The sequence below is a fragment of the Scomber scombrus genome, chromosome 2 (assembly GCF_963691925.1).
Source record: "Scomber scombrus chromosome 2, fScoSco1.1, whole genome shotgun sequence".
Lineage (NCBI taxonomy): Eukaryota > Metazoa > Chordata > Actinopteri > Scombriformes > Scombridae > Scomber > Scomber scombrus.
In genome coordinates this window covers 25440907-25462271 of record NC_084971.1, presented here as the reverse complement: position 1 = coordinate 25462271, position 21365 = coordinate 25440907, and the positions used below count along the sequence as shown (strand labels likewise).

The 21365-nt window shown below is 37.7% G+C and overlaps 2 protein-coding genes across 7 annotated transcripts; both read left to right on the top strand.

The window, feature by feature from the left end:
• The first annotated feature begins 130 nt into the window (after positions 1-130).
• LOC133994304 (oxysterol-binding protein 1-like) lies at positions 131-10971 on the top strand. 6 transcript variants are annotated; one of them, XM_062433579.1, is made up of 17 exons: positions 131-239; positions 1635-1805; positions 2477-2685; positions 2836-2995; positions 3112-3223; positions 3319-3517; positions 3679-3793; positions 3927-3990; positions 4088-4255; positions 4340-4585; positions 4796-4916; positions 5205-5308; positions 5651-5746; positions 6371-6555; positions 6677-6906; positions 7275-7322; positions 7973-8891. In XM_062433579.1, the coding sequence occupies exons 2-17, from the start codon at positions 1672-1674 to the stop codon at positions 8017-8019; spliced, it is 2238 nt and encodes a 745-aa protein (XP_062289563.1). In that variant the 5' UTR covers positions 131-239; positions 1635-1671; the 3' UTR covers positions 8020-8891. The 6 variants fall into 6 exon arrangements, with proteins under 6 accessions (XP_062289563.1, XP_062289570.1, XP_062289546.1 ...); XM_062433586.1 differs by lacking the exon at positions 7275-7322 and having other exon boundaries at positions 3319-3508; positions 8753-10971; XM_062433562.1 differs by lacking the exon at positions 7275-7322 and having other exon boundaries at positions 8753-10971.
• Positions 10972-13218: 2247 nt separating this feature from the next.
• Positions 13219-19094, top strand: casp3a (caspase 3, apoptosis-related cysteine peptidase a). Its single transcript, XM_062433410.1, has 6 exons — positions 13219-13384; positions 13769-13914; positions 16807-16935; positions 17116-17291; positions 17393-17501; positions 17596-19094. The coding sequence occupies exons 1-6, from the start codon at positions 13338-13340 to the stop codon at positions 17823-17825; spliced, it is 837 nt and encodes a 278-aa protein (XP_062289394.1). The 5' UTR covers positions 13219-13337; the 3' UTR covers positions 17826-19094.
• Positions 19095-21365: the final 2271 nt, after the last annotated feature.

Here is a 21365-nt window from a genome sequence, read left to right as displayed (position 1 = left end):
TCATATGTGGATTAATTTAAATTATAAGTGAGGCATTACCAGTTTTATGTCACATTTTGTTACATAGCTGAGAACTGTACGTCTCCACAGCGGAACTAATGTTGACGGTGAAGAAACTAATCGAACACTATTAGAGGTTACACAACCTGTAGTAAAGTAGCTTTGCTAACCAGTGAGCTAACGTAGCTTCTCCGATACGACATGAACGCTATTGATGGCTTCAGTCTCACACAGTAAAGGTAGGTGTCATGAAAATAAGAACGTATAATGTCTCTTGTAAATTAAACAAAGGAGCACAGAGAAAGGTGAATAATTAAAATGATCGTAAACATCTTAACGACGTGTCAGCTCGTTTGACAGCTTCCTGTTGTTTAAGTGAGCTAGCGAGCTTAGTGACAGACAGCGAGCTTTGATGCTTGTAAATGGTGTCGTGTTCATCGAAAGATCCTCACACATACTTCACTTGGCACTTGTATGTCATCCTGGCACAGACCTGGTGGGTTAAGATGATTGTTATCGTTAAGCCGAGCCGTGTTTTCTCGTCTCCGCCATAACGCAGTCACGTTAAACGTAAAATAAACAGATTATCAGAAGTCAGCTGTTTAGTACTGTGTGTTTTTATCTTGTGGATTTCACGTTTAACTTAATCTCAGGCTGAAAGCTTGCAAAGAGGTACACGATACAAACAAAGCTCCGTGTTTATCTTCGCTTTTTTTGCGTGGCTGTTGTGATATTAAACGTTGTCATGTGTTTTATCATCCAGGTTCATCATAATATCATCACGGTTTCGTTACATTAGACCAATTTCATACACAATTATGTGGGTGTTAATATGTATGTAATGATGTAATTTTTAATTATACCCGATACAGCCAAAGATTGGTCAAACTGAACGGTGTCATTATAAATTAAGTTTCAAGTTTTATTTATTTATATAGCACTTTAAAAAGCAAACACACTTTGCACCAAAGTACTTCACAAAGGCAGACATATGTGTGCACATACAAGCATAAAAAGGATCAAAATTTAAATAGAACACAAATTTAAGCACACATTGCCAACATGCTGAGGTGGGAAGATCTGAGTAGTCTATTGGTGTTGTAAGTAGTGAGAAGTTACAAAATATATGTGGGGGCGAGACCATGGAGGGATTTACAGACAATTAGGAGAATTTTGAATGTTATCCTGTAATGAACATGGAGCCATGGTAAGGACACAAGGATGGGTGTGATGTGGTCTCCCGGGCAGCAGCGTTCTGGATCAGTTGTAGGCAGGAAATGGTAGATTGAGAAATGCCATCGTAGAGTGAGTTTCAGTAGTCCAGTCTGGATGATATTAATGCATGAATTACTCTTTCTAGGTCAGAGCGTGAGAAGAAATGCCTGATTTTGGATATGGTTCTGGGTTAGAAGAAGTTAGACTAACATAATACACTTTTGATTTTGAAGTAACAGTTAGTTAATAAGGCGTTGACATTGACACACCAATGTACTCTGCTATGCAAGTGTCTGTAGTCATAAGACCAATTTATACGCACACATCATGTGTCACATGTACATTAAGCAGGCTGAACATTAGTATGCCCGGCTATGAAGTGTCTGTGCTGATCATAATGAGATTTGTTATTTCCACAGGCTCTAACTTCACCCAGTGAAACCGCAGGCTGTTGTGATGTCAGAGCCTAAGCCCCCTACTCCTACCGGTGGAGACACATACAAAGGTTGGCTCTTCAAATGGACCAACTACATAAAAGGTTACCAGAGACGCTGGTTTGTTCTAAGCAATGGACTGCTGTCTTATTACAGGTAAGTGATGTTACATATTAGAGCTGTAAGTAATGATTATTTTTTATTATAGCTTAATCTGTCTGTTATTTTTTATAATTAATTGATCAATTGCCTGGTCTTTAAAATGTGTGGAAATAGTGAAAAATGCATATCACAATTACCCAGAACGTGAGGTGATATTTTCAGATGTCATGTTTTGTCCGACCACGTCTTATGTAGATCACTAGGTTTTTTTAAGGCCATTTTATGACACACATATTAGTTTTTAATCAAATAACACTCTAATTGCATTATTATAAAGAAATAAACAGTAGTTTTACAAGAAAAAAGTGGAATGGTTAGATAATATTTAATTTCATTGATTTTTCTTAACATATGATTAAATGATATTTTCTCAATGAGTCATTTCTTCTGTAAAATGTCAGAAAATGGTGAAAAATGTCGATCATTGTTTCCCAAAGCCCAAGATGCAAACTCAAACCAACCAAAGATAATCAGTTTACTATCTATCTACTACTAAATTTTTTCTTTAAAACATCATTAATCAGTAATAAAATTATAGTTGGCAATTAATGTTTCTGTTGATCAACTAATTGACTAATCATTGCAGCACTAATTTCTTACTTCACAAAACAGTGATTTAGAAACTCAACATGTGACCGTCCTTCGTACTGTCTGTCTGTTTCCAGGACTCAGGCAGAGATGGGTCACACGTGCCGAGGCACCATCAACTTGGCCACGGCCAACATTGCTGTGGAGGACTCGTGCAATTTTGTCATTTCCAACGGAGGAGCACAGACCTACCACCTGAAGGCCAACTCAGAAGTAGAGCGCCAGCGCTGGATCACTGCTCTGGAGCTCGCCAAGGCAAAGGCCGTCCACATGCAGGCCGAGTCAGGTGAGAGGGGATGTTGAGAGGAGGCATTAAATCAAAATCCATAAAAAAGCCTAGATACCTGTAGTGGCTATGCCAGGAACAAATGTGTGGTTTCTCCCTGTGACATTTCTTTGCTTTTTGGTCATGTTTTTTCCCTTTCCTCTCCCTCAGATGACTCAGGTGATGAATGCCCTGCAGTGCCCCCAACCCCAGGACAGGGTGGAGGCCGTAACTCAGAAGTCCAATCTACGCTACGCACACTAAACAGCAAGGTGGAGGACCTCAACACCTGCAATGATCTCATTGTCAAGCATGGGTCTGCCCTCCAAAGGTATCTTTAGAAAAAAACAGTATTATCCAAGAAAAAGAAGGCTGATTATAATTCATTAATTTTGTTTATTTATTTATTTGTTCCCCTATTCATTGTTTCTTTTACTCTACACACAGGTCTTTGTCAGAACTGGAGGGGATTCGTGCAGGAGGGGACATGGGTGAAAAGGTCAGACAAGTTACAGAGAGGGCGACACTGTTTCGAATCACCTCTAATGCTATGATCAATGTAAGTAAGCCACATGTCTATCACTGAGAAACACATTAGATTAATTAAAGGGTTAATTGCTGATTTGTTGATCTGTTGTTTGTATGTTCTCCAAGGCTTGTAGAGACTTCCTCTCCCTGGCTCAGAGCCACAGTAAGCGCTGGCAGAAGGCCTTACAGGTTGAACGGGACCAGAGGATAAGGTTGGAGGAGACTCTTGAGCAACTGGCCAAACAGCACAACCATTTGGAAAGAGCTTTCAGAGGAGCAACAGTTCTCCCTCCTTCATTCAGCAATCCCTCCTTAGGTAACAAAGGTACAGCTCTCATCCCCAAATTCGTTTTTGGCTTTCAAGCCTTAACTTGACTCAAAGCATGCACACCATGCTGCATACCAATGCCAGTCAACTGAGGCCTTGTCAAGCAGAATCCTGCTCAAATTTCCCATTTATTCTTCTACTGTCTCTCTTCACTTTAGGTGGTGCTTCAGGAAAAGGAGATGCCAGTGACGAGGATGATGAAAATGAGTTCTTTGATGCTATGGAAGATCCAGCAGAGTTTATTACTGTCCCCGCTGATCCCAAATATCACAGGTTAATGATTGTCTCTCCTTTTTAAATGACAGTGATTTTATTTGTTATTCTCAGTCTTGTTTTTTTGTTATTGTCTCTCTCTGTATTCTGTTTTTCTATTAAATCTTCACACTCTTGTTTGTCTGTCCTCCAGGAGATCTGGCAGCAACGTTAGTGGGCTCAGCAATGAGACTGGAATGGACGATCAGTCTGTAAATGTATGTCAAGTTTGTGTTTTAAAGCAATTACTGATTTGTTTTACACTATCTTTTCCTCTGCACTAACTTAACCATTAACACCCTTTTCCTCCTGCAGTTCGATGAACTGTCGTTGGCATCCAATCCGGAGTCTCCACAGCCGCTTGAGCTAGAACCAGTTAGACAAAGACGAACTCGTATCCCTGACAAGCCTAACTATTACCTCAATTTGTGGAGCATCATGAAGAATTGTATTGGAAAGGAGCTCTCAAAGATACCAATGCCTGTAAGGGACCTTCTCATTTGTTGCTGGTAATATATAGAAACTGAGTCATTAGCTGTAACTACAATACTTCTCTCTACCTACTAGGTTAATTTCAACGAGCCCCTCTCAATGCTGCAACGTCTGTCTGAAGACCTGGAGTACTATGAGCTGCTGGATAAGGGTGCTAAATGTCAGAGCTCTCTAGAGCAGATGTGTTATGTGGCTGCTTTCACAGTCTCTTCCTACTCCACCACTGTCCACCGAACAGGGAAACCCTTCAATCCCTTGCTGGGAGAAACTTTTGAGCTGGATCGGCTAAAAGACTGTGGCTACCGTTCCCTCTGTGAGCAGGTATGTTCAAAAGGCAGGTTTAGCAAGTGACTTTTTTTCAGACTAAAGTTTTATCAGTTCAAATGATTTTCATTCATTTCAACTACACAGTGTCATTCAGGTTTGACCAGTTTTAAAAAAAGAAACATGCTCGAAGCATCATTATGCAGTCATGCTCATTTGCTTGAATACTCAAGACGATCACATCTTGACTTTGCTACCTGTTCTCAGGTGAGTCACCACCCACCTGCTGCAGCTCATCACGCCATGTCTGAAAAGGGCTGGAGCCTCAGGCAAGAAATTACCCTGGCCAGCAAGTTTAGGGGAAAATATCTTTCTATCATGCCCTTAGGTGAGTGTGTGTGTGTGTTTGTGTTTGTATAGTTGATGTTTTGCATCAAAACATGAGAAAATGTCCTTGCCACCTCTGTAGTTGATTCAAGGTTAGTTTGTTAGTCAGAGCAGTGGTTACTAACATGTTTGTTGGTTTGTACATTAAATAAAATCCTTATCCCTGTGCAGTATTTGATTTGCAAGCTCATAACCTCAGTGTGTAGGATATGTGGGATCCAAGTAAATCCATTTTGATTGAATAGGTCAAAGACTGCCTGCTCTAAAAATATTCTGTCTCTATCTCCAGGTTCTATTCAGTGCATATTTGAGAAGAGTAACAATCACTACTCTTGGAAGAAAGTGACTACAACAGTACACAACATTATTGTGGGGAAACTATGGATTGATCAGGTAACTTGAATATTGTGTAATTTTTTACATTTTTATGTGGAGGCTTCAAATAAGCCCATTTGGGTTTTCTGCCTCTCCCTGCACTGTATACTATCTGTCATTATCTGTCTTTTTTGTGTGTAATTTTTGTGCAAAAATAAACTAAACTAAACTTTAATGCGGATACATAATTGGTAAAAAGCAATGTGTCTATCATTAAGTGTACAACGCCACTCCTAACTATTTTTCACCAAAAAAAATTGTAGTTGTCTTCACAGAATATTTTGCTGATCATTCTATAATGTGAGGTCTTTATCTCTTCAACAGCAAACCATTTAGTCTCTTTCCTTTGTTCCTTTCCAGTCAGGGGAGATAGATGTGGTGAACCACAAGACAGGCGATCGTTGCCACCTCAAGTTTGCTCCCTACAGTTACTTCTCCAGGGATGTACCAAGAAAGGTGAGATTTGAATTCTCTTTGCTAATGTTATTAATTTTGTTTTGTGGCACTTGCTGTATTTAAAACCAGAGCTGACTCTTTACAGTAACATATATATATATATATATATACATATATATATATATATATATATATATATATATATATATATATATATATATATATATATATATATATATATATATATATATTGTATAATACAATCTAATATACAGTATATAAAAAAGGAAAAAAATGAAAGTCAGTAATACATTTCCAAAAAAATGTGATGTATTCATCCCTTATTAGTCAGATTGTTTTATAATACCTCAAACACTTCTGTGAAATTTTGTGACTAGTTAGGCCTAAGATTAGCTAACAGCTTATTAAATATTAAGATTTTTGGCATTATCCACTTTTTTCCAAATAATTTCATGCTTTCTCCAAGTCATGTTATCTCTGTAGGCTAGAGGAGTTGCATTTGAATTTTAATTGACAGGCAAAATGTTTCTTTTTTCCGTGTAGTGAAGTGGATTTGACTCTGCTTTTGGTTCTAAAATTATTTTAATTTAAAATGCCTTACTTAATCTTACCCACTGTAGGCTATTTGATTGCATTCTTAACTTAAACCTGTTTGTCTTAAAGGTTACGGGAGTTGTAACAGATAAGGATGGGAAAGCCCATTACGTGCTGTCAGGGACCTGGGATGAGAAGATGGAGTTTTCCAGGATAATGCAGAGCAGCAAAGGCGAGAACGGCACTGAAGGCAAACAGAGAACCGTATATCAGACCCTCAAAGCCAAAGAAATCTGGAAAAAGAATCCTTTACCGTAAGTTTATGTCATATAACATTGAAAACATTGAAAGTGCTTTTAAATAAATGGAGCTGTACAAGTAGGGCTGTGTAGTTGTAGCTTTGTGCCCCTGATCATTTTGATGATGACTTTGCAGAGAGGGAGCAGAGAACATGTACTTCTTCTCCACACTGGCCTTGACACTCAATGAACCTGAAGAGGGAGTCGCGCCAACAGACAGTCGACGGCGCCCTGACCAGCGGTTAATGGAGGATGGCCGCTGGGACGAGGCCAACGCAGAGAAACAGAGGCTTGAAGAGAAACAGCGCACGAACCGGCGGGAGCGGGAGAGGGAGGCAATTAAAGCAGCCAGCTCACCCGAGGAAGGTAAGAAAAAGAGGAGATGGGAAAGAAAGAAGAGGTGTTGTTTGTCTCTTGTGTTTCTGCCTTGCAATGTTTCTCTGTCCATTCATCTTTTGTCCACTTTGTCTGTCTTGGTATACTTTGTCTGCTTGTCTCTGTCTCAACACTAAGCTGTCACCGAGGATTCAATCAATGACTCACCCTTGAAAAGCAAGTACTCTTCTTAGTCTTTCCCACTCAAGATCTGCACTTTACTTCAGCTTAAGTATAAAGAAATACATGCGCAATATGTCCATGTGTGTAATAGGAAGGTGCTAAATGTCTTCTGCATCCATCTTTTAAAACACCCATTTACCTTGTACCATCCCTTCACCCACTTCTGTTCCGTTTAGCTGATGCAGGGGAGACTGGTACAGAAGCAAGTGAGGTTTCTGATGAAAGCAAGTATCATCTCACAGCTTAACATAAAATACGCATTTTAAAAAGATGCTTTGTGTAGCATTTTAACAGTAGAGGCAAAAAAACAATTACCCTAACATATCCATGGGAGACTGATTGGCTTGTTTTCTCAACATCAGTGATTTAACAATTACTTAAACATGTGCTGGAGGAAATTAGGATTTCAAAACTTTCAAAACACAAGCTGTTTTAGTAGTGTTTAGTAGTCATTTCTTTCTCAGGCATGTTCAATTCTTTGGTCATGGTGGACAGAGCTGAAAGAGTTGACAGAGGTCATAGATGACATGATGCACATTTAACATCACAATGAGACCAGCACTGATCATATTTTCCACCATATATCAGCCTCTAAACTGCATTTTTCCTACTCAGATTAATTAGGAAGCAGTATAAGACATTAGAAGAAGCAGTAAAAAAAAAAATGAGTAAGCAAAGATCATCTGAAGCTCAACAGCTGTCCTGATTATAGTCTCTTATCTGTACAGTCACTGCACAGAGCTGTCAGTCATTTTGACAAATGCGTATTGCTTAAGATGCTACACACAGCAGTTAAAAAGTGAAAATAAACAACAGATTGGTGTGGAATTTTCTGAGTTATGGATTGACATCTTTTTTGTGTGCTGACGTTCAGCTGACACAGAGGACTCTCCCCCTCATACGCCTGTTGCATGCAAGTAGCCCCTTAACACTTTCACTCATTCTTGTTCTTTGTATCATACTCGTTCTTTTATGTCTCAAAGATTCATCCGTCACTCTTCTTTTTTCAGCCCCCTATGGACCATCACCCTTCCCTTATCTAAGCAAGTATTCTAATCATGATATACCACTTACAGTGACCTTACTGTATTCTAAAATTTATGTTATTTAGTCAAACCCCCCTGTTCATTTTCCATCATTTCCTCCTCACATCCTTTCTTAGTGGAAGGCAGTGAAGGTCCTCATGAAGCTCCAGTGAAAAGCAAGTAACATCAGTGTTGCTCTTAGTATCCCCTGTTTTGTTTTTTGATATTTAGATGCGTGTGTGTAGTCTTTAGGGAATCTTACAGAAGATTGTAGCTGACTGTAGAAGTGGCGCAATAAACCTAGTACTACAATAGTTAGAGTAGTATTTATCTCTTTACTTTGATCCTGGGCAGTTTTGAGCCTGGCTGTCATCACATGGTACATCATAGAGGAAGTTATTGCTGATTTCATTAAGTACTTCTATCTGATTTGCCTCCTGCGTTTGGTTTCTGAAGACCAGGTGATCGGTAACTCTGAATATATCTATTTCTACCTTTTTGAGTCAACCATCTGAGAGCATATCAGCTTAACTTCAGCATGATGTGTTGTCATGGCTCAGTGGCTTCTTAACCCTCATCTCGAGTCCCTGTAAAGATTTCACTTGCTTAAAGATTTTCTTCTCCTTCAGGCGCCCATCAAGACAATCATCAAGCACTGTGGTTTGAGAAGTTAGACGATCCCGTATCTGGAGAGACCCTGCATGTCTACAAGGGAGGCTACTGGGAGACAAAGGACAGCGGCAGCTGGGACCTGTGTCCTGATATCTTCTGATCACAGCCAAATTAGCCTGTTCCATCAGAGGTGTACAACATCAACAAATTAGAAGATAGTGAGGAGCCTTTCCTTTACATCAGCCAGAGTCAGGAAACAAGCTTGACATCAGCCTCAACCTTTTCCCTATCCCAGCAGAGATTTGCTCAAGCCCCTTCTCAGGACCAAGGTCTGGACTTGTTTCTTCTCTTCACCCTCGACATAAACTCTGTGTCCATCGTAGCTGTGTTAGCGCTCAGAATTCCCTCTCACTGCCACTCCAGTGCTGATTTGTATCGTGTTGTCACCGCTGCAGTCTTTGGTGCAGCCTTTACCTTGCATTTTGTAATTCAGTTTCTTTAGCAACACTATTAAGAAAGGTATTTGCTTATTGTGAGACAATAAGCAAAGTTTTGCTTAAATAGAAAGACCTGATCTGTAATTTCTTCGCTTGTTTATGGCGTACATCCCTGACATGATGATTTTTTGCAAAGAATTTAATGAAACTTCATAGAAGTCCGCAGCCCAGCACCACTGCAAGTCAAAGTTTATTCAGTCTATTCAGTAAATATTCACTATATCAGTTTCAGATCATGCAGATAGGCACAGCTTGCATAGGCTTCACTGGTTCTGACAAAAACAGAGATGATCATTGTTTGTTTTTTGGTTAAGAAAGTACGGTATGGCCAAGTTAAACAATTATTTTAGACCGGTACAAAATGTGAAATGTCAGAAACACTGAAACTTAATACAGAGTTTGCCTTGGAGTTAATCTTAATTTGTGGTGCTACTTTATTCCCTAAAGTGAAACAACAACTCTGGAGGTACATTATGTCTACACAATAGCCTTTTTTTCATTTTTGCACTCCACTAGGACATTTCTTCTTTTTGATTTTCTTTCTCACCTGATTCAAAAATTTGAGGAAAATACATGCAAGTGTTGAAGAGACATCAAATTAGAAGTCGTTCATGATGATTATGCCACCCCTCTGAGAATCCATAGTTGTGCATCTGAAATGGCTCCATACATTGTTCTTTATATGTCTTTCGACTTTCTTTTCCTCTATAGAAGAATGATATTTCTTTTTTTCTACTTTTTTAATGACATTCCTGTATGTAGCACAATAATTCTAACAGAACACTGTATATGGTCTTTATTTAATATGATAAAATATTGAATACAGTATGAAATGAATTAGTGGTACTAAACAATCTTGTATTAGTACCAATAAAATAAATAGAATATATGAAAAATACCACTGACACTACTGCTAACAATGTGGTGAAAAAACATTTGAATTAAATTATGTTAGATAGATTGTATTTGATTTACTTTAATCCTCATGTTTGCGATCAATCGTGTTAGAAAGTCCACTGTGCTTCTCTACTCAAGTACCTGAATTTCACACCTGTCTTCTACCTAAAGTTTGTGCTCTTATTAAAACTTTGATCAACCATTTCAACACCCATCAATTCTGCTTTCAAAATAAATGTTGAGTTTGAGATTTATCTACTAGCTGCAGAGTCGTGCTCCCACTCGGCGCTGATTTGCGTGCTGATTTATGCTGGTTTAATGATAAAGCAACGAGAGCGGAAATGTAAGGCAAGAGTTTTTTTGTCTTCCTGACTTCCATCAAACTCGCTGATTCTAGCTTTAATCAATTGACGTAGGTTATTTTAGTCTTTGTGTGCTGCAGGTGTAGACTTTCAACCGACAGCAATAAGAGTGCCTCGTTGTGACGTGGCGCAAAATTAAACATGAAGAAGGCGTGAAGTTAGAATGCTAAAACTGCAAAAATTGAATTTTGTCATTGTGTTTGTTATCTGTGATATGAATGAAAGGACTGTATGGCTGAAAATCTAAATTTCATGTTATATTCAAGTGTACTTAAAATACAACACTGAAATTAAGATCACAAAACACAACATTGCAAATATTTCTGTGTAAATATATTAAATAGTTGAAGTAATTGTGATTTTAACTGGTAAAGCTGATAGAGAGAATCTAATTGCAGCAATGCACTTTTTTTATTTCAATTTTTTGTTGTTTTTTTTTTCTCATTGTTGTTCAGAACTTGATGCATTTTACTTCCCTGAGCTGAATGTACTGTGTGTGTGTTTTTTGGGAGTTATAATGAGATATCATCTACCAGCTAGGATAGATTTATCTTGATTTGTACTAATTTGTTTTGGTCTAAACCATTTCTTACTACTGTTGCTTCATACTTCATTCATATTGATATAAGAAAATGTGTGTGAAGATTGTCCATCTTTATTCTTTATACTACATCTCTTCAGAAGGAGTTTATATGTTTTTTTCACATATATTTAATCTTGATTTATGGCCACAGGCCTCACTGTGTAACCCCGTCCGTCATGCATCTATGTTTTTATTTGCTTTTCTGTTTTATTTAATTTTGGTTTCTGCTTTTATCTTTTATTTTCCTCCAGGTGTTTTCTTTTTCTTTTTTTTGGCCTGTCACTATTCACAATGCTACAATTTACCACAATTCTTAAAAAGAGACTGAAGGTGTCCTTTGCACTTTAGACCAGTACATCCATAATTTAACACGCCCTACTTGATTTGACTGATAAATGGTGAACTTTTGCTGTTTGAAGAGTTTGTCATTTTGTGAGTTTGTTTTGGAAACTTAAACCATGTTCAGTAATTGCAAACATGTACATAAGTAAAAATATATACATATGTATTGACTTACAGTCCTGAGTATACTTTTCACCTTTTCTGTCCTTTACTGCAGTTTTTTTAGAAGGATTGTGTTAGAGGGTGATGATATTAAAGTATGGAATAGAGATAATGTGCATATTTTGCTGTCATTATTGGTTCCTACATGGCTTCATAAAGTGGCTCTCACTGGTTAAATGATTTAAGAAGTGTCTTCATGTGGGTATAAGTAAGCAATGAAAATTTTAAAAATGCATTAATTGAGCTTTACATGCAATGCAGACATCTAGTTTGACTGAGGTTATATGAACTATTCTCACAAGTATCTGACTGAAGTCTACGTGGAAATGTAGGACTCCATCTGTGTAGTTATGAGATGATAATCATTTTTTTAGGCTGCCACACCCTGTAGTTAGTGCCAAAGATAGACCAGGAAAGACTCAGACTAGTGCAGTACTTTAACAATTTCATGTATGGCGTGCACTACGGTAGACAGATATTTGGAAGTCATTTTGAACCATTTAACTTGTAGTGCCATGTCCCAACCACCCAGGTGTCAAACCCCAGGGTGTTATCTGAAATTCCATCTAAATCATTTTTGGCTCTCACTGTCATTTTGAAATATTGCATCATAAATTCAAAATGGCGTATAGAGGGGATTAACCAATTAGCTCAAGAATATCTGTTAAATCCTTCTATTTTCATAGAAAGAAAGAAAAACAGGTAAATATATATATTTTGTAACTAAAAAAGGCTGTTATTAATACTTTTGTCAAGTTTTTAAAAATATTTTTCTTGAAATTTATGATTTTTTTACTTGTTTACAAGTAAAAACAAACAAGAAATTATGACTTGGTGATTAAATAATTCATGCATGAAAGGGTTAACTAGGCTACATTTTGCTGCTAATAGGATTTTTCATGTAAGACTTGTTATTTGTTACTTGGAAGATCATTTTTAAATTGCTGTATTGGTACATCTACTTAGATATGGGATCCAAATAGGCTACTTCTTCCACAGGTCCTGTATACTATCCTGCTGAGACCCAGCCCATTGACTTGTGTCCTCTATAGTGAAATGTTTGTTTATATGCTCTATATCTCCTTTTACTGCTTTCATTTATTGGTGTTTTTTTCCAATGATATTAGATTCACAACTATACTACATGGGCTTCCTGGGTGTCAACATGACAACGTTTTCTGATTTTTGGCAATTAATTTAGTTTCAGTAGAAAATATACTTTATTCCTTGCAACAAACAAGCTAGTGAAACAATCCAGAATGATAAATAATTCTTAATCAAATTAATGTATTCTTGGATTAATAACACTACAAAGCCAAAATCTGATTAATTTTTGTTTTCTAAATTTCACCGTCTTTTCAAACAAATATAGTCCTGTTTATTTTGGGTCCTAAATAGTTAGGAGATCACACAAAAAACAGAAATGGGAGGACTCTTTTTTTCCCCTTGGTTCCCTTCCCACGAGGCTATTCCTCAAATGAAATCATGGCCTCTGTGATTTTAATAACCCCGCTTCCTGATTTACTCTCCTCCCACCCGGCAGACGCGGGGCAGTAAACCGAGCGCCCCCCTCCGCATGACGTCATCACCTTTGTTTACTAGCGGGGCGTAGCTAGCTCTATCTGTACCAACACGTCTGGACATTATTGCAACTAGCCTCAGTTGTTTTTTAAGTTTCCTGTGAGTGACTCAGTGTAGCGGTGTGTAACTTAACGGCGTGTTTTTTTTAGCGGTAAATTAATTATCTGAATCTGTGAATATGTCTGCTAACGGACCCGGAGAGCACAGAACAGATGCAAGAACACAGTAAGTCATCATGCATTTTTTTTTTAGCTTATTCATCGTTAACTATCTTTCTCTACAGCTGCTTATTGTTTGCACTTGTGGAAACTGGTCATCTCCGTTAGTTTCCAAAAAGACTGCTGGTGACCTTGAAACGATAAGTGATTAATTAATTCACTCTCTGTTAGCTCCACACTAGCTAATTTGTATGTCTGTAAACTGTAGCATTGAAGTATTTAATCTCATGAGGAACTAATGCATTGATCTGATGCTAGCCTGAAAGCTAACTCGACCTTTAAAATGCTTCCCATGTTCATTTTAAGCTCTCTCTTTGTCGTGTGTTACTCGCTGGTTGCTCTTATGTTACATTATAGGGTTAAGTCTTGGTCATGGTTTGTTGTCTTTCAGGCCGGAGGGGGCTTCTTCACCCCCTGCTCCTCAGGCCATGCAAGTGGATGCCAAACCCCAATCACACAGCTTCAGATACCGCCTTGATTACCCCAGCATGGGCCAGTGTATCATCATAAACAACAAGAACTTTGACAGGAGGACAGGTGTGTGTGTGTCTTTTTAATCATATTCAGTCTTAAAACAGCTGTACAGGGTTCCCACGGTCATTAAATTCCTGGAAAAGTTATGAAATTAGAAAAACTTTTTCCAGGCCAGGAAATGGAATTAGGTGAATGTTTTGAATTAAGGATTACATGCTCTGATATCAAAGGTAACATATGTAAGACAGGCTGCGTTAACTTGGACCCCCCCCCCCCCCCCCACTTTTATCATGTCAAAAATCAGTAGATTCTTTTAATATGGATATGCAAATCATCCATTTCTATATTAAGCTTTTTAATATCTTCTAATATGTGATCTGGGGCCAACAGCGTCCCCTGGATGTAATTGCAAAATCTTCCTGTCTACCTTTGTTAAACTACTTAAATTAAATCATGGAAATGGGGTAAAATATTATGGAATAGTTATGGAAAAGTTTTGAAAATTCATTGGTAAAAATGTGTGGGAACCCTGGATGTAAATAAACAAATTGAATCCAGCTTCTCAAATGTGAATATTTTCTGGTTTCTTTAGTTTTATATGACAGTAAACTGAATGTCTTCTGGTTGTGGAAAAAACATTTGAAGATCTTAGGCTGTGGGAGACAGCAATCAACATTTTCTGAACCAAAGATCACTAATCACTAATGAAAATATTTGAGTTGCATCACTACACATAACCACTGATGGTAAAAGCAATTAGATACAGAACGGTGTTTAAATTTCATTCACTCACTTTATTTCAACCAGAGCCAAGTGAAGCTGTTGTTTACATTTTGCTGCAGCAGTCTGTCTGTGGTCAACTCAGGCAGGACCAAGTTTCCTGTTTTGTTTCCACACAATAGGTCAGCAGCTGTGAGTCTGTTTGAGGATGACTGTTGAGCAACAACATTCTACTTTTACTTTCTTTTGTTCATTTAATGAAATTACTTACATCAAGGAAGTTATCATTTTGCCTGTTTTGTAAAAAATATGGTTAGGTGGGGTTGTGGAAAATGCCCCTTATTTTCAAAACCCAGTGTTGACAGGTGTGTGTTTTAGGGTCATGGTTATTTTCCAGCAATCCTCTCTTGGACCCACTTCAGAAAAAGTCATACTGGGACCTTTTAGAAAGTGCTATTTTTTAAATGTTTAGTTATTGTGGGCTAAAGCAACAAGTTAGCCCACAGTTAATGGATGAGTTGGCTCAAATGTACACTACTAAAACTTTCATTAGTAGTTTCAAGTTTAGCTGACGTCAGACGTTCCCGTGACATCCCTCTCATAGTGTTTCCAGTTCTCAGTTGGAATACCCCTTGCTTGTGTTTGTGGGTAAGTTTTTGTTTACTGAAAGGCTGCGTGTTTGTGCAGATAACAATAGGCACGCTATCGTCATCTCATTGTACAACATGGCCGATCACACAACTCCATCCTCACCCACATGAGATTATATATGAGCTAGGGGACCCAATTACACTTGTTGCTGTGGATACCATTTAAAGGTAAACCACTTGTCAGTAAATTACATGTTCAGTTTAGTTTGATTTAGTTGCCCTCTGTGGGTTTTGTTTGTATGTTGGCTATGGAGAGAGTGAGAACGAACAGGTAGCTGAAGTAATCCTTGTGTATGTAGCCTTGTATTTGATAACAATTCATTAGATCCTTGTGCAGCGTACTGTCATTGCCACATCAGGAAGTTCATTGCCCTGCACGACATGCAATGTGATTTGGCATGCATGACATTATCACATGGGTAACTACGGTTTATTAACTTCTACTTTCAAGTTTTATGTTGGCTACCAATTATGGAAATAGTAATGCCAGTTTTGTACATTTATTTCTGTTGGTAAAACACAGATATTGTAATAGTCTTGTAAGAAAGACGAACTGCAGCTGTTTCCGCACAATATGCGTCCCTCATGTGTTCAGGATCTGTAGGGGGATGTTTGTTCAGCGCTTCCTTCACTGAGGATATAAAGACCTGAGGCTTACAATAAGTGGAGACGCTGTATGAAACTTTGCATTGACCGTAGTCCTTGTCTGCCTTTTGAGAGAAATAGGAGATTGTGTGATGTAAGGGCTGTGAAGGCCTTAGATATCTATGTAAGTGGATACAGCCTCAGTCTCTCACAGAGCATCAGAGCTGCAGTACTTTGGTCTTGTTTTATTATCAGACTTGGATCCGACAAACCTGTCTAGCAGGACTTACTGAATTCACATGAATGCTTCATCAACACGGCCCAATACCTCAAGAGCAAGTATTGTGTGCAAGTGGGGTAAATATCAACAGTGGTTAAGCCTGTATTGCTAAATTCTGTGAATAGGTCTGGCTGTTCCTGTTACGGTGCATTTATGCACAGTTAAACATAACTTGGTTATCCCCCACATATGTTTTCAGAAAAACTGCAGTATTTTGTGCAAGAGCCATTAAATATTTTTGTGTATAAAATACCAGACCAGCCTCACTCTCACAAATAGACAAGTATAGTTGAGGGCTAATATTCTTAAACCCAAAGCTTTCAGACATGCAGTGACCGGGTGGATAGACGGTGTAGTGTTACAGCACACCACATAATTATGCCCCCTCAAAATGTTCAAAATGTAGCATCGTTCAGCCGTAAATAAATGTCAAATCAAGTCTTCGTCCAACTAGATTCACTGAGTACATCTGGGTGAAGTAGTTATGAGTTAAAAAGGTTCAACAAGGTATAGTATTAATTTAGTGGCAAGATAAAAACATTTTATTGGGGAAATTAAGGGGAAAAGTCAATATATCTTACATATAAAACTGTCTCTAACGTGCTAAATACAACATTTGCTTGTAAGGAAAAGGGATGCAAGTTCCTTCAAATTGTCTTAGGTGTGATGTGTTTGTTCTTCAAATAACGGGAAAATGTTCTCTGTACTTGTTTTTTAAAGGCATGAATCAGCGAAATGGTACAGATGTAGACGCAGCCAATGCGATGAAAGTGTTCGCCAAGTTGGGATACAAAGCGAAGGTTTTCAATGACCAGACAGTCGGGCAGATGGTACAGATTTTAACTGATGGTAAGTATGATTCAGAATTCATGGAAATCACCTAAAACCTCGACACACACACACACACACACACACACACACACACACAGTAATGGATACTCTGGGTCCAAATGATTCACTCCTTCCACACTGTCTTACACATTAGCTTGTCTAAAAATGTAATGAAGATTATATTTCTTTGTTTTTTAGCATCAAAGCAAGATCACAGCAGCTCAGCGTCTTTTGTCTGTGTTCTGCTGAGTCATGGAGATGAAGGTGTGTTTTTTGGTACGGATGGCTCAATAGACCTCAAGTCCCTGACATCACTTTTTCGGGGTGATCGTTGCAAATCCCTGGTGGGAAAGCCCAAACTTTTTTTCATCCAGGTATTATAAGAGTTTTGTTTGTTTTTTTTCTAACCCTCTTGCACTCACTAAACTCAGGTTTTGGTAACCAGATCTGTTTTTTTTCTGTGCTCATGGTGCAGGCTTGCAGAGGTACTGATCTGGATCCAGGCATTGAAACAGACAGCCCAGAGGGCTCCACCAAGATCCCAGTGGAAGCGGACTTCCTCTACGCCTTCTCCACAGCCCCAGGTTAATAGTTATACACAGGTCTTTTTGTAAACTCAGTTTCCTTTTCATTAATCACGTTGAAACATTCATCATTATTCCACTCACATGTCTACAGGTTACTACTCCTGGAGGAATACTATGACCGGATCCTGGTTCATCCAGTCACTGTGTGAAATGATGAGCAAATATGGAAAAGAATTGGAGCTCCAGCACATCCTGACACGGGTAAACCACAAGGTGGCAGTAGAGTTTGTCTCTGTCTCCAATTCACCCGGCTTTGATGCAAAGAAACAAATCCCATGCATTATGTCAATGCTGACCAAAGAGATGTATTTTTCTCCCTAATGTCACTGTATCAGAAGAATTCAGCCTGACAAGGCGTCATCTGCAGATGAAAGGCTTGAGGGATGTGTACGGGGGGATGTTTGTGAATTATTTTAGTTTACACTTTATGAGTGTCTCATTAAACCTCAGCTTATCTATTTCTGGGCAAGTAGACGTGATGCAAATATGCTTTCACATTTCACAAGCTTGGCATTATAAGGTTTCTTCTGTGTGGGTTACATTTGGGAGATATTTTTTATTATTGTTTCTTTTTTGTATCCCAGCTGGAAAATTATTTTGTATTCTCTTTTAAACGTTTTAACCTTTTTAAAAAGGTTATTTTTAAAAATTCATTCATCAGCATTAAACAAATCATGAATCTTCAGATAAAATTGGTCCTGTTATTCTAAGCTCACAGTTTGATACCAGTACTGTAGATGCCTCTTTGCTGTTTACAATATCCAAATTTCAGGGAAATGTATCTGGAGCCAGTTTGATAGGAAGTTTGACCTTCTATATTTGTTTAATCATGAAACATGGAACATTTTTTTTATGACTCAGCAGTTTATTTTATCTTTACTCTGTATGCAAGACAACAGTCTGATGAGGGGATCATGTGTGTTATTTCTGTGCCTGTTTTTTCTTTTCTTTGTATACATTATTGTTCTTTGGTTTGACAGTGAGTGAGTGCATATTTCTACCATTTGCACAGTTTACACATACGAAAATAACCAATCATGTTGTGAATTTGTTTGCAAACCTTAAATAAACAACACCTGTAATCAATAGGTAAATTAAAGGATAATGTTGTGTTGCAAATTCAGGTACATCCCATAAGCTGCCGTGTGTACTGTTAACGATAAAGCTCAGAATTCATTTTTTAATATTTTTCATAGCCTTTGTTATTTTCTAAACATGGATTTCTTTATATGAACTGTTGCATGTGAATATCTTAAAATGAGCTCAGTTGTCATAGCATGGACGAGTAAAGCCAGCCAACGTGCACAATGCTGTTATTACCTGTATATCTTGCTAAGGTACTCATACTTGAACACAACTTAACATTTCATATTTAGTTGTCATTTTTGTACTGTTTTTTTTAAAGACTAACAGCAAAAAGGATTCCTTTTCAGATTGCTTTTGTAGTTCCTGACTTCTTTGAAAATGTGAGTCAAACTAATATTGGTAAGAATCACTGATGTGTGATTCATTTGTAGCAAAGCACAACAGATTACATTTAATATTTACAGCAAAATACATTAAATCAGTTTTTCTGATAAACATATTCCACTGTTGTTAACCCACTTTCTTAGTGGTATATCATTTTGCTTTTGTCACATCTTGGATTTTGTAAGCCACTATTTTGTAAGCAGCTACACAGTTAGGTTTGTGCAAATATGTTTTCCTAAGAATAAAGAACACTTTCCATTGTTTTGTGTGATAAAACAGTCTCTTTTTGTTTTTGGCTTGTATGCTGCAACATTAAATTAATCAAAATATGCAAATGTATTCCTTAAGTTACATTTTGACATTTTTTTTCATCCTGTAGAGGAGTTCACCTCTACAAACACTGCACAGGGTCTACTTGTGTACACGGTATTGAGTGTAAACAGGCAGGATTACTCCAGATTTGGCATGCCTGGAGGTGTGAAGAACTGGGCCACCAGATCCCGAGGCCCTGGGCCAAATAAAACTGGGCCTCAGATTCCTTCACTGCCAGCACAGAAGCACTTCACCTATACCGCTTTCACAAACAACAGGCTGCTTAACACGTGTTGGATGTTCTGAACCACCTTCACCACCTGTTTTTACCAACGAAATAGATTAGATGTTGATTTAACACGTCAACACTGCCACCTGAAACTATCTTTACACAAGCACATTTTGTTCACACTTGATAAGAGGATGCTTCGTATATAACTGGATCAAATCTGCAGGATTAGAAATCAAAAGTAAATCATTGCTATCTGATTTGAATGTTATAATTGTGGTTGTTGTTTACATCTGGCCATACAACCTTATCCTTGTGGTCTTTCATTCCAACTGCAGTCATACTGTACAATGCTGCACTATAGTTGTCCTTTTTTTTGTTTTTAATTTTATTGTTGTATATATATGTTATAATTGCACTTTAAGGTCCTTTTTCTTAGTTTATAATTTTATTGTTGTATACATTTGTTTTTGTTAGTTTTTTTCTATATCACTATTTTTGAGCTGCTGTAGCAATGAATTTTCCCGACTGGGATCAATATGTATCTTATCTTATCTTAAACACCAGTGTGCATTTACTGGGAGCTGACTGGTCTGGTGGTCTTTCTGTAGTCTAAGCAGGTCCTTACTTAAAAGCAGAAAAATCAAAATTATGCCAAATGACCACTCTTTAAATCACATATTCACTCTCACTCCTCTCCTATTATGAGTTTTAAAGTTTGGTGTCACTTTCAAACTCAACACTGATGATCTAGCTCCTCAATATTACACAAGCACAGGGCAGCATTTGTACAATTAATATACACATTTACAAAAGTTTATATTCTTATGAGGTTGATTTGCAAACTTAAACTGTGTGTTAATTGTGAGTTGTTCCACATGGAGGTGCTAATGAGCACACACACCTTTATTTAAACACCTGCATGTCTTTTGAATCCTGCCAATAAATCCTGAGTAAATACTTGAGAAAACCTTTAATCATTGCACTGTAATACAATCCAGTACAGCAACCATGTAATAGTAGAACTTATTCGGTTTAAAAAAAAATGTATTAAAGTTAACTCTGTGGTAGTTTTTGAGGCAATATTTTTGCTATGTTGTTATATTTGATTGCATGATTTTGTGTGAAGTTTCCATTTTTTCTGCTCTTGCGTATATGTGAATAAGGTGGACTAAATACTTTAAAGAGCTGTCAATATAATGTTGTCCATCACAACTACAAAACCAATGGTGTTGGTATAATGGTACCAATAATTGGTTTAATAGTATAATGTATTTTATCATGTTTTCTGATCAAAATTGCCCCTGAACTTTGTTATCTGCTGCAAAACAAACTTCCCCTTGGGGACAATAAAGTAAAATATATATTTAAGACATATAAGAATACTCTGTTTGTTTGTAGCTGTTATGCCCCCCCCCCAAAAAAACAGAAAAACAAACAAACAAACAAACAAACTCTAACATCTTTGAAATTAAAAATAGTTTAAAGTCAGTTTAAAGTGTTTTTCTTGGTTTTTCAGCTGGATGTTTCAGCTTCAACGTGCAGGGTGATGTATGTGGAGAGTTTGACATAAGGAGTCTGTTTTTACATTAATCTGCTGAAAGAAGTGAAGTTTCTCTGTGTGCCTTAAATCTGAGTTAATGTAGAGTGTGTACAAGCATTATTTGTGGCATCTGAACTGTTTTGGAGCCAGTCAAGGACCAGTACACATCACAAGTGTTATGTGGAAACTTGAAGCCTCCAGGGCACATATACTGAAAATGGAGTTCAGGAGATATCTAATATCCAGTTGTTAAATCCTTGAAACGAACAAAATTGGCATCTTCATAGCTTCTGGATTATTCAATGAA

What these genes read in the sequence shown, in the direction of transcription:
- casp3a (XM_062433410.1), top strand. Translation starts at nt 13,338, where the DNA reads ATGTCTGCTAACGGACCCGGAGAGCACAGAACAGATGCAAGAACACA. An exon ending in GAACTTTGACAGGAGGACAG is followed by an intron (nt 13,915 to 16,806) that starts GTGTGTGTGTGT and finishes TGTTTTTTAAAG; the next exon opens with GCATGAATCAGCGAAATGGT. An exon ending in GGTACAGATTTTAACTGATG is followed by an intron (nt 16,936 to 17,115) that starts GTAAGTATGATT and finishes TTTGTTTTTTAG; the next exon opens with CATCAAAGCAAGATCACAGC.
- LOC133994304 (XM_062433553.1), top strand. Translation starts at nt 1,672, where the DNA reads ATGTCAGAGCCTAAGCCCCCTACTCCTACCGGTGGAGACACATACAAA. An exon ending in CATGGGTCTGCCCTCCAAAG is followed by an intron (nt 2,996 to 3,111) that starts GTATCTTTAGAA and finishes CTCTACACACAG; the next exon opens with GTCTTTGTCAGAACTGGAGG. An exon ending in CCAGGGATGTACCAAGAAAG is followed by an intron (nt 5,747 to 6,370) that starts GTGAGATTTGAA and finishes TTTGTCTTAAAG; the next exon opens with GTTACGGGAGTTGTAACAGA.